General features: G+C 40.0%; 1 protein-coding gene across 4 annotated transcripts in view; it reads right to left on the bottom strand.

Annotated features, from left to right (window-relative positions):
- Nucleotides 1-1,409: 1,409 nt before the first annotated feature.
- The window catches only part of LOC309715447 (scavenger receptor cysteine-rich domain-containing group B protein), a 33,879-nt gene continuing 22,286 nt past the window's right edge, over nt 1,410-13,002 (bottom strand). For all 4 annotated transcript variants that reach the window (XM_082548594.1, XM_082548591.1, XM_082548592.1 and 1 more), the window contains exons 2-12: nt 10,472-10,611; nt 9,622-9,654; nt 8,976-9,014; nt 8,195-8,497; nt 8,025-8,093; nt 5,471-5,785; nt 5,152-5,220; nt 4,753-4,827; nt 4,238-4,552; nt 2,265-2,357; nt 1,410-2,157 (exon numbers count right to left, since the gene is read on the bottom strand). In XM_082548594.1, the coding sequence (XP_082404720.1) occupies nt 1,841-2,157; nt 2,265-2,357; nt 4,238-4,552; nt 4,753-4,827; nt 5,152-5,220; nt 5,471-5,785; nt 8,025-8,093; nt 8,195-8,497; nt 8,976-9,014; nt 9,622-9,654; nt 10,472-10,607 (1,764 nt within the window). In that variant the 5' untranslated portion in view covers nt 10,608-10,611 and the 3' untranslated portion in view covers nt 1,410-1,840. The remainder of the gene's footprint in view (nt 2,158-2,264; nt 2,358-4,237; nt 4,553-4,752; nt 4,828-5,151; nt 5,221-5,470; nt 5,786-8,024; nt 8,094-8,194; nt 8,498-8,975; nt 9,015-9,621; nt 9,655-10,471; nt 10,612-13,002) is intronic.

The following is a 13,002-nucleotide window of genomic DNA, read 5'->3' as shown; positions in this document are numbered from 1 at the left end:
AGGCGACTGTTGTTGTGATTTGGCGCTTTATAAATAAAATTCAAATGAATTGAATTGAGTGGTAGATACAAAGACTGTACTGCCCTATATCCAAAAATTGATCCTATCCGTGACTTAAAACCGTGATCCGATCTGAACCGTTTTGATCCGTTGCACCCCTAATATATATATATATATGTATTAGGGGTGCAACGATACACAAAATTCACGGTTCGGTTCGGTTCGATACTTTGGTGTCACGGTTCGATATTTTTTTGATACAAAAAAAATGTTCATGCCTTTTTAATTTGTCATTTATTAAATTTTCACGGCACATTCCGCACCACATCTCTGGGCGTTCATCATTTGTTTGAAGCCAGCTCACCTCCTGCAACTACTTTTCCGAGAATACACGCTTCTTTTGTGGTTCGGACTCCTTCTGACATTTCTTTGGAGGTGGAGGAACATCACAGTAATTGCTTAAAGGAGCTTCTTCGACATCTTTAAGAGTTCTAAACAAATGTCTGTCCTCCTCCTGAAAATCTTATGTACGCAAACACGCGTTGAAATTTCTTATCTTGTTTATCTTTTTTATTTTGACAGCGAATGCGCACCTGCAGACCACTTATGTGCAGCCCTGGTTATTTAGCTTGTCATATTGCAGCCACAGAAATTCTTTTGTCCATGAAACCATAAAGCTGCACTTTCTTTTTGCCTTATAGTCTGATTTGTCATAACTTTTCCGTTTTGTGGTAAGCTTTTCTTTGGCTGTCACTTCTTCACCCTGACCTGTCTTATTTGGCTCAGCAGAACTAAAATATATATCCTGCTGCTTTTACACGCGCACTCACATAACGCTCAGCGATTCTCTGCGCGATCAACCTCTCACATGTTTAAGCTTGCTGTGGGAGAGTTCACTTGTCATGTTTGCATAGTAAGCTAACGATTGATAAGACTATGTCAGAGGAATTGGTGCGCAAATTATCATCACTCACCAATCAGTGCTGTCGCTCTCTATACACAGTTCGCGCGATTGCAAAGTGAAAGCAAAAAACCCAGCGCAAATTCAAACGCGATTTCAATATGTCACATATTGACAGTGGCTCACCGATGCCAATGACATAATTACCCAGCTATATTTCCGAAACAATGCAAAAGCATTGACATATATTTTTCCTTCCTACAATAGGCCGACAGGCAGGGCAGAGATAAATTTTGGTAGCCCGACTGGAACGGTTCAATATCAATATGAATATCGTTGCACCCCTAATATATATATATATATATATATATATATATATATATATATATATATATATATATATATATATATATATATATATATATATATATATAAATAATTATGGAATAAAAGCACAGTTATTTCATGTATATACAAGCTATACCACATTTATTTATGTGTATTTCAGTGTTATAGATTATAGTATACAGTGTCATTTATGTTATATCATACATATTTGTGGATTGTGGAGCAGAGGCTGTTCTGTAAAAATAGCTTTAATCCACAGACTTCCTCAAGTATATTCCTTAAGTGAAAAATAACATGTACAGTATATATTTTAACAAAAACAGAAAGACAGACAGTTAAAAGCTTTACTTTTCTTCATTTATCAAACAACTGTGTACATTTTGTTTTACATAATATATTTATAAAGTGCTTAATAGGCTTATATAGTTATAGAATATAATCATGGAATGGCATATTAACTGTTACTTATGTTGGTGATGGTGGAATATTACTTCAGCAATGTGTCAGCTGTTATTTACATAATGTACACAAGTCCGAGGACGGTACACCCACATCCTAACACATGTTGGTGGGAGTGCGGTTCTGCTGAAATCATGATGGCGAGCAGGTGACACCAGCATCTTCAGAGTGGTCGCAGTTGTGTACATTCCAGGATATATGGGAGCAGCTCTGCAGGGATCTCTCAGTACCTCTGCACTTGAGGTTGTCTAGCAGGATTGTTCCCGTGCCGGGCCCAAAGTAAGCTTCTCCCCGAGCTGCTATGGCTTCACCGCAGCCCACTTGACGGCACACCACCTGGGCATCTGGGAGGTCCCAGGCATCATCGCACACTGTGCCCCATCCTGAATTCAAGTACATTTCCACTCGACCCTCACACCGGTGCTGGCCACCCACCAGTCTTACCAAACCTACATAAAAAACAATTCTTTTAAACTTTGAGCATTGATTGCTTCTGAGAATCAGTCCAGAGGAAGGTGACATTATTGTGAAATAACTGAGGGTATATGTGACTTACCTTCAGGTGGTTGTGTGGTGGTGGTTGTTGGTATTGTTTCTGTTACTCTGAATTCACGCACACTTGCAAGATCAAAAAACTGGGGATCAAAAGCTAAGGGGAAACAGAGAAGAGAGAATTATGTTCATGTATTCAAGGAATAGTCATTGAATATTAGGTCACAAAAGTAATATCACACTTATCTAACAGGGATTTTAATGACTTATAAGAAACCTGTTTGCTTCTTCTGTTCCTAGAAGCCAATAACCCAGACACAGACTTTGCAGAGGCAATTTCATCAAGATATTGCCTCTGCAAAGTCTGTTTATAACAGTCTGTTTATAACAGACTATGTTTTTGTAAAGATGTTTGCACAAATTACACCCCTTTATCTGTTCTAATTACTTACTAAAGGCAAAACTACTCAAAGCAACTGCTACTGTTAAAAAGAAACTGCATTAAAACATTTCCTGATTAATTTGGAACCAAGGATTTACAGTACATATAAAAGAGGATATTTGTGCTTTTGATTTAGCCTGAAAGAAGTCATATTTGGCATGGAGGCATTCAGTGACGCTGATGTGCCTTGACTCATCCACTGTTTTTCATGCTCTCTGGGCTGTTTCGTCCTCAAAGTACTATAGTCATGCATTGCAACTGGCCAGCCCAGCAGGGCGGGTGTAGATGACTAGATACATAGGTGGTATGGGCTTTTAGGGGAACTCATGAAGTTCCCGCAAAGCCAGAAGTCATTCATATGTTCATATGCAGTGTTGGGGAGTAACGGAATACATGTACCGCCGTTACGTATTTAAAATACAAGATATGAGTAACTGTATTCCTTTACAGTTACCATTTAAAAAGGTGGTATTCAGAATACAGTTACTTTGCTGAAATAAAGGGATTACACGGCGGTATTTTCCTGTTTCATATGTTTGGCTATGCCTAACTATAGCCTCTCTATTTTTGACAAAACACGCATTAAGATGCTCTAATGTCTGTGTCTCAATCTCGCGGCCCATGTCACACCTACTTGCGGCCCGCATAATGACGTGAAGAAATATTTTTAAAAATTATTCACAAAAATGATTTAATATGAAGGCAATAGGCAGAGTGTTACAGGCATCGCCCTAAAGAATGTAGCCTCATGGGCAGTGTAGTCCGTGCTGCAGGGAGAATCGATTGCCATACCCGTTATGTGTCTGTGAGCGAGGGAGGGAGAAAAAGGAGAGTCAAAAAGTATGAGCTGTCACCGACCAGAAGCGGGTGATGGAAGCATGCAAATATAATAATAACCACTGCAGCCAAAAAGAGTGCCTGACGAGCCCAGTTGTAAGTAAGCTATTAAGACTCAACTGTACACCTTTTTCGTGTTTTTCTCCAAAACAAAATATTCTATTGAAGCAGCCTTTCAATGCCTCTCTCTGTCTCTCGCTAGCAAGGTTGACCCAGACAACAAAGTAAAGCTAGTTTTCATCTACAAGCCTGACACGGAACCCAGAGGTCCCTTTACTACGGTTCAGAGCCGTGGACCTGTTTTATATACGTGTGAAACAGTTTTCTATACGAGATCGCTGCAAAAAGTGCAGCCTTACCTAATGTCCACCCTACTGTTACTCATTTTATATTAAGATTTTAAAAAAATCTAATCGGTATTGGTATGGTGAGTAACATTCAGTAAAAGTAATAATTCACACAGCAATAGTACATTCATGTAGTTGTAAAAAGCATGATAATATAATAGGTAATCCAAAGTATTCAGAATACGTTACTCTCATTGAGTAACATAATGGAATACGTTACGAAATACATTTTGGGGCATGTATTCTGTAATCTGTAGTGGAATACATTTTAAAAGTAACCTTCCCAACATTGTTCATATGACAATAGTACAGACATTACAGACATTTACCAAGTTCAGTATATGCACGTGCTATAAGTGTATGTTTAATGAAGCCTAGTTTAGTGCTGCGAGAAAATAAATAAGGTCTTACGTGCGCAGATAACTCCAGCATCCTCATGATGGCCACAGTTGTGCTGACCCCACCCCAGGTGGAAGCACTGGGATAGCTCTAGTTCAAATCCACTACAATCCACATTGTCCAGCAAGATTGGGCCTGAACCGTGGCCAAAGTAGGCATTGGACTTGGCTGCAATAGGTGCGCCACATCCAAGCTGCCTACACACTACTTTGGCATTGGGCATGTCCCAGTCATCATCACACACTGTCCCCCAAACATTTTTGTAGAGGACCTCTACACGACCCTGGCAGCTACTGTTGCCATTTACCACACGAATGGCTGACGTAACTGCAAGAGGCGAAACACACGGATGCGTTATTGCAATTTTAGACTAGAAATTCTTTTCTTTGTAGATTACATTGCTGATGGTGCACAGTGTTCAATACTAAAACGCACGCACGCACGCACACACACACACACACACACACACACACACACACACACACACACACACACACTTAATTTTTATACATCAAACAGAATGCTACCTCTTGTTTGGGTGGTTGTTGTTGTTGTTGTTGTTGTAACTGTTGTTGTTGTGCTTGGTGACTTGGTGACTGGAACTTTTTGTGTAGTTGTAGGGGAAGACAGAAAAAATACAATTACTTGATACATGAATACACCAGACAACCCGTTTATGATGGCAGGGTTAGGTTATGGAACACATGCACCACTTTGTTTTGTGGCACTGTGGTGCAGCATGTATATGATCAACAGGGGAAGAATGGCTCACCCTGTTGGTCATATATCAAAATGCACATTTTGTTCCTATTATTAATTATTAACCCAGGACAACAAATGGAACAGGCTGGTGAACAGAAGCAATAATCAGACTGAGCTTGTTTGCACAAAGTTGAACATAGTGTGTAGTGAATGGTACGTTTTACCTTCAGTGTTCAATGTTCCCCACAGCCCTCTCTGGGCCCCTGTTGCTACTGGTGGTATAGTAGTGGACCCTAAAGTGGGTGAAAAATAAAATTTATACCAGTGCTTTATGAAATGCAACTAAATTCTGTGCAGACATTTTTGCTGTCCAGCTAAGATGAATCTGACTGATTTTCTGATACTTGCTAAATTTTTGCCATAAGTTTCACTTACATAACATAACTTTCACTCTGGCAGGCTATCATGCTAAAGTGTAATTGTGAACTTAATATCTTAGTTGCAGGTGTGCTACTCATGCTAATGTGACAGTTCTAAGAGTACCGGTGCAGGTGACCCCAGCGTCCTCATGATGGCCACAGTTGTGTTTACCCCAACCCAGGCTCTTGCATTTAGTCAGGTCCTGCTCCGTGCCCTGGCAGTTGACGTTGTCCAGAAGAATTAGCCCGGTACCGTAGCCAAAGTAGGAGTTGGTGTGTGCAGAGACAGCACTGCCGCAGCCACTCTGTTGGCATACTACCTTGGCATTGTTGAGTACCCAGTCATCATCGCACACTGTCCCCCAGTTTCCCTGGTAGAAGATCTCGACTCGGCCCTGGCACGAGTTCTGTCCATTAATCAGACGGATGGTGCCATCTCCTAAAGTAAGCAGGAGAGGGAGGGATTTGTAGGCACTAATCTTGATAAAGCTTTTTCTTTACAGAGCATATTTTTATACTCTGTAAGTTTTTATTAGATTCTCTATGTATGTCATTTTGGGGGTATCAAAGGGAACAGCAGCTGCTGTGATTTGACACTGATACACAGAAAGAAGGCAATACAATGCACACTACAGAGTGCAGAGGAAAAACCAAAAGTGAAGCGCTAAATTGACATCTAATATTGCACTAAGCACAGATGTTGTCATCATATGCCTCTTTGTGGACAGAAACAAGGAGACAATAGCCATTCTTATGTGTCCATCATTTAAGAAAGCCCTGAATTTGGACGCCTTTACTCAATTCCCACAGGGTTACATAGTGGTTAATGGAAAAGTAGCTAGATACGTCAACTTGTTAACTAAATTCTTCTTCTTCTTCTTTTGGTCTCTCACAATTCTTTGGGGGATTATAAGAAAACACAAGAGGATGACTGCTACAAAGGCAAACCCAGCAAACAATAGGTATGGCCTGGAATTCATGAGGCCTTTGGGGCGTGTTCAAAAGTTTCCATTATCCCACAAGTCTTTGAAGGTGAACTGAAATAATATATTGCTTCAGTTCTATTTGTGTTCCTTGATTAATGAAGTTGTTCATTTTGTGAGTCTTCCCGCATTTTTGACTGAGCACAATGACAAAATAAACCATTGTTCATTCTTTAATGCAACCTGCCCTTGCATTTCGTGGCAACATCTGGCATACCACCTGTCAGCAACAATTTGATTAGGGCGTGAAAATCATCTAAAGAAAAACTGATCTGATGGTGAATTCTTTACAGTATACAACATAAATTAAAGGTGTTCCCTGTGGTCTGTGTCATACTTTGTTTGTTTATATATTACTTTTAAAATTTGTATTGCACTGATGTAAGTATATGAAAAACCTAATCTGCTTATTTAACAGCGAGGCAGTGCAGCATCTTTTGCTTAAAGCAATTTCATCAGTTTTGTCCCCTGAAGATTAACTCCACATACAGGTGTGGAGTTAATCTTCACACCTGTTGGTTTAGATGCTTAGACCTACGACAATAGATTGGCTTGGGTGCATTATGGTATGGAGAAAAACAAAAAAACCCTCACTGCTATGTAATCAAACATTCAATTTCAAATTCACACACATCTGCCAGCTGCACATCCAACCAAAACAGAGTAATATAAGCAGGCATGCTTATGGCCACCAGATGAATTCAATTTGTTGGTTTTAGTTCGTTCTCCCTTTGGGCTCGGAGTGTCATGGTCCATAGTTTTCTTTTGGGTTTAAGTATGCTTTAAGTTTGAGCAGTTTTTTGTTTCATTTGAACCTTTAGTCATCCCATGACCTGGGTTTTCTGTGTCATATATGTTTAGAGTTGTTGCTTTAATCTAGTTCTTTGTGCTATATTTTATGTTTTGTTTAGAGTTTGTTTTCTAGGCTTGTTACTATAATCTTTCTTTCAGTTTATGGTTATTGGTTATTCATATTATTCTTTGCTTTCAGTTTAACTTGAGTTTTTGTCTCTGTGCCCCGTTTGTCACTCGTGTCCTGCTTTACTTTGCAAGTTAGTTCTCTCCTGTATTTGGTATTAAGTTTTATATCCCCTGTGCTGTTATCATTCATGTGTTTCACCTGTTCTTTATTTTCCCCAGCTGTTGTTTTTTCCAGGATTAGTCCCTGGCATTTAAAGCCTCAGCTGGCCTTAGTTCTCTGTCGTGTCATGCTGTTTTTGTTCACTGTTTTTTTCCTGCATGGCTGCTTGTGAGTATTCCCTGGTTTTGGACTTTGTTGTTTGACACTTATTGGACTCCTGCTATGCTGGAATAGAGGTTATGGCTTTTGTTTTCTGCATTTGGGTCCACATCCATCATGAGAGAAGGACAAATAGCAAAAAGTGCAGTAAAACAGCAAATGTGAACTGAAAGTCTCTACAAGACAGAGAGAAACTTCAGTTTTGAGGATCATTTTTCTGTAGGTAAATGATTATAATACAGTGAGTTAACACACTCACATACAAATGACTTTGTATAGACCTATGTATACAAATTAGTGCAGCTTTAATTTTTATATGAACAAAGTGTCAGTCATGACATATTTATTATATTAATTTTCATGTTTTGCTGGGTTAGGTATCTGTTTCAATAATCTATCTATCTATACACTGGCAGAAGACCAGTCTCATTTTCATAAAAGCAGAGGGCACTTACGTAAACCAGATATGGACTGGGGTGGTGTGCTGGGTTCCTCAAGACCTCTGAACCCCAGCAAGGTTGGTTCTAGCGGCCGAATGAAAAGAAAAGCAGCAATTTCATTATGTTTATTCCTTTTTTTCCTCCTCCCACTTGGGGTTTTATCCACTTAGAATTTTGTATTTTACCTCTGCAGGTGACACCCACATCTTCATAGTGGTAACAGTTGTGGATGCCCCACCCCAGACTACGGCACTGGCTGAGCTCCATTTCACTTCCTCTGCAGTCCACATTATCCAACATGATGAGCCCAGTGCCCTGTCCAAACTTAGAGCTGCTGTACACCGCCACAGCCACCCCGCATCCCAGCTGACGACACACGACATTTGCATCCACCATGTCCCAATCGTCATCACACACGGTGCCCCACGAGCCGTTGTATTGCACCTCCACTCTGCCCTCACACCTGCTCCGCCCATTCATCAGTTGTACTTCAGAGAGATGAGCAGAAAATATTTGTCAGGCTTTCTCTCTCAGAGGAGACATTTTGAAAACATGTGCTTCTGATATGAAGAAAAGAGACTGGCCAGGCTCTAATGTAATGACAGGTAATAGGAAAGAAAAAATTCCTCTGGGAAAAAAAAGTCTAATCCTAAATTAAGGCTATCAATAAGCCACATGACTCCTTGGAAGTGAGTGAAATGGATGCAGGAGGAGGATAGGAGGTTATATAGCAATTAAGTAGGGATTAGAGAAATGGAGAGCTGGGAAAGTGACCTTGTTTAAAGAGCCCCAGGCGCTGTGCTACCTTCTGTACTTTCTTTCACTGACATACAGCCAGACGCTGATAGGTTTTCATGACGTGACTAGGATGCAGATAATTTTTTCACCCCGAATGTTTTAGGCTGTTGCCAGATGGATGTGAATGTGTGGACTGGATGTGGAGGTCACTGTCTATTTCAAACTTACCTTGATACTCCGTCTTCACTGGGCTTTGCACGCCACTGTCTGAAAACAAAGGGAGGATTGGACATGTGAAAGAAAGTGAGAGTGTATGGTTAAATTATTTGATGAAAGGTGGTTTTTGTTGTTCTATAGTTACTGTACACTATATCTACTATATCTATTTTCCTGTAACATGAGAGACAGACTGAAATCACAACAGCAGGCCTGTTCAGACTGTACCCGATGCTACAGAAATATGTTAGCATCCTGCTTTAACTTTTGCAAATACTCTCATCAAGTACAGCTTACTTTATATTAAGCTGACTACATTGAAGCATTTTCATGCTTAAGTATATATATTGCTATGCAAAACACAAGGGGTCCATGTGCAACCCTGTGATGTGAGGCTACATCCCACAATGGATGGAGGACAGTCTATGCCCGAAGACTAATACAATATCTCAGATTTCTGCACCGAACAAAGACACTAAAGAGATAACCATTGCACCCAATGTGGGTCACTTCACGGGCTGGTCCCATGTGTTTGTGACTCTGAAACATGAACATACATGAAACCTAAGGTCTCATGCAGGGTTTGCATTTGTTTTCTGGAAGAGCGGATCGCAAGGAAATAGAAAAGTAAGTGGCGATTAACTTGGATGTTACTTACCGGGTAAAGCCCGTCTGCTTATTTTGATGTCCCCTGAAATTAAAGCACAAAATTAAAAGGTTAGTGAGGCACACGTTTCGTCATCTGTTGGCTCTGTCCAGAGACAAAAGCAGTTATGTGCTGTCAGCACATTTAAATAAGTTGCTGTGCCCACGTGTTGATTCAGTGAGTCAAATTGATCTTGTCTCACTTCAAAATCAACTGCAGGGCTTTTAACCAACTATTGCTGTGGAAACACTGGCCAGGTAGTGGCTGTGGACACAAAAGCACTCATCTACAGGGCGTTTACTTGCAAGTACACCAGGTTCTCGAGCATTATTAGTGCCTCGAATGTGCTTAAACAGTGGCACAGAAGAAATCATCTCATGTGTCACAAACTGGCTCAATTCATCTCCATGGCAACATTTTCTGTTTTGGGAGATGTCCCAAATCTCAAAGTGAATTCATGGATTAGACAGTATGTTGAAGGCACTCACTGAAAAAAAATAATCTAATGGAAGTGTACAGCATACTTAAGATTTTAGACTTCTTACAGCCACAGTCCAGCCTTTGGTTAGTGGGAATATGTCCCCTATGGGAAATGACATAATTTAATAAGCTGCTCTATCCAAAACTGGTCACCGAGAATCTGAAAGAAAAGCATAAACTCCTTAAGCTTTTCTTTTTGTCACATTGTAATGGACAACAATGCACAGCAATGATGATGCAGAACAAACATAATTTGTTGTCTACTATCACATGACATGAAGTAAAGCTTTCTGCATTATTACATTCAGGTAGCATCATGAGTGAACGGTCTTCCCTTATGTGCAGCAATTCATTGAACGTACTCCCATTTCCAAGCACTCACCAAATCTCAACAGAATACTGACGGCTACCAAGACGAGGGTTCCCAGCAGAGAAACCAGGAGCCAGACGGCTGGGTTCCAGCACCTGCATTCACTCTCCACCACGCGCTGGCCTCGCATGGCTCCCTGACTGGCCATCCGCCTGCAAAACACAGATTCACACTCGCTCAGTCCCTCTAATTTGGTGTCCCGTAATGTTGAGATGTAACCAGTGGGCTACACTTTTCTACTACAACATTGCAGCCAGCTGTTTTTAATCTTGGTTCAGACAAGCCTAATTAGTAGTATTGGATTGTTTTCACTGATTAAGCCCGAAGCTGTTGGTATTGTATTGATGGTAGTCTGAGGTCAAGCCTGATAGAAGAGGACAGCTCAGACAAAAATCTTTCCCAGGAATCACATGACGCTGGTTGTTTCCTAAGTGACACAAAAAGGATGTGAGGAATCTCTGTTTTCATTCAAACAGCCACCCACGTTTCACAGATATCAGGACATGGCACCATCTATTAATGGTACTGCCAAAACAACAAGGAGAATATAGACAACAAAGTGTTGTGTTACATTGCAGTTTTGTAAGCACAAAATGGACACAGTGGTCAGATCTGGCAGCAGGATGACATCTGTTGCCCTCATAGTTGAAAGTGAGGAAGGTTAGCTTGTGACCATTATCAGCAGCTGGAGAAGTCTTGTGTTACAAGCACAGTTGGATACCTGTGTCATTTTTTCAAGGGGTTTTCCATCAGGCAGAGAATATTGGGATTCACCGACAAATCACTCAGTAATCATCGTCAGATAGTAATGTAACCAGATTCTAAATACCCTTCATTCTTCAGAACTGAGAAACTGAAATGAATGACATTTATTTAGTACCGCAAATTAATTAAAAGAAAAATGTATAAGGATGCACAGTAGTGGTGCAAAAAGGTTTAAAATTTTCAACATAAACTGCACAGTAGCATTATACTGAAAATCCAGTTCAAGTTTATTTATATCTCCTCCGCATCTAGTTGTAGTAGTAGTGGAGACTTCCTCATCATTAGTGTTATTATTTTTTCACCTTAAAAACTTAAACAAATTTAACAATAAAAACTGTTTTTACAAAATTTTAAAGGACTTTAAAAAATAAATCTCAGATGTGGCAATACAAAAACAAATTAAAAATCATATATGGAAATTAAAATTTAATTAATTTTTAAAACAAAGTTGTCAGATGGTTCAATAAACTCCCCATTTTTAAAATAATTCGTTGGCCATTATTCATTTCACAGTTCAGGCTTTAAAAACCAATCGCCTCAAGGTGTTTTATATTCTAACTTACAATACAATAAAATACAAAATGTTTTGCATAGTAGTATGCTTTATTAATATCAGTGCTGTTGTCTTTGAAGAAAAATAAATGCAAACAGCACATTACTGTGTTGTGTTATGGTATGTTACAGTATAGTTTCAATCAAAATCGTGCCCTTTTACTTTTTAGAAAGTAGTAGTAGGAGACACCAGATTTTACTTTAATTTCACAGGAAAAATTATTATGAGGGCAAGGACAAAGACAAGGGCATTGCAAAAACTTCTAAAATCTGAGTGCTGTGAAACTTGTTTGTTCCTTAAAAACAGGACTGGAAGGGAACACAGTTTTCAGCTAAGTATAGAAACACCAGCGAATTGTGTCGTAGATGCATTTAGCTTAGGCTGGACCTAAATTTCCTGAACTGCTCAAATCAGTTTCAGCCTGATCAGAAGGTTTGTGTTCTGTTTATATAATTCAAACATATAAATTTATTAAACACCCTGATCACTTTTTTTTTTAGTATCCAGTTCACTTTGATGTTATAGGACTGGCGTGTGAAGCCTGTTTTCATTTTGCAGACTCAATTCTTCATCAGTGATGAGGAATTTTGCAATTGCTCAATTCCAAATTTCTCATGGAGCTTTCAAGCAAAGAATCAAGAAGTGTTGTTAGAAGCATGTGGTTGTTTGTCTCTTTGCTCATGCAGAATCCCCCCTGACCTTACACAGGAATGTGTATTAGGGGATGATGAGGGGAGAATTTGATATTGGCCCCTCGAGATAGTGGACATTCCGGACCTAGGGGGCACAAAAAGACATTTCTGCTTTCTGTGGTCCCCATCGTCAGGCAAAAACGCTGCTTCCTGCAATCTGTCACTAGAAACCTCCAAAATGCTTAGGCACCTGATGACACTGTGGGGGCGCCTCTAGTCTCCTTGGAGAGCGTTAGGCAAAAAGACAAAGGCATGTGAGAGGGACATTAAAATATTTAGCAGCTCTACGGTATAAATATAACGTTTGGGGGCTCGCCGAGGCAAATTTAACACACCACTTTCCCAAGGCCATTTAGTGACAAGAAAGCGTAAAAGCAGAAACTATGGACTGACATGTTTTCATCCAGGTCAGTTCCATTTGCATTGTCTCCAAAGGTACAGTTCCAAAGGCCAGAAGCCCACAGAGAAGTCATTGTACATCCAATTGGGAGGTGGGGATTTTAACACCAGCGCAGCACTGGAGAACCACGGCT

Source organism: Aulonocara stuartgranti (genome assembly GCF_965226115.1).
Source record: "Aulonocara stuartgranti genome assembly, chromosome: 10".
Taxonomy (NCBI): domain Eukaryota; kingdom Metazoa; phylum Chordata; class Actinopteri; order Cichliformes; family Cichlidae; genus Aulonocara; species Aulonocara stuartgranti.
This window is presented reverse-complemented; position numbering and strand designations above follow the sequence as displayed.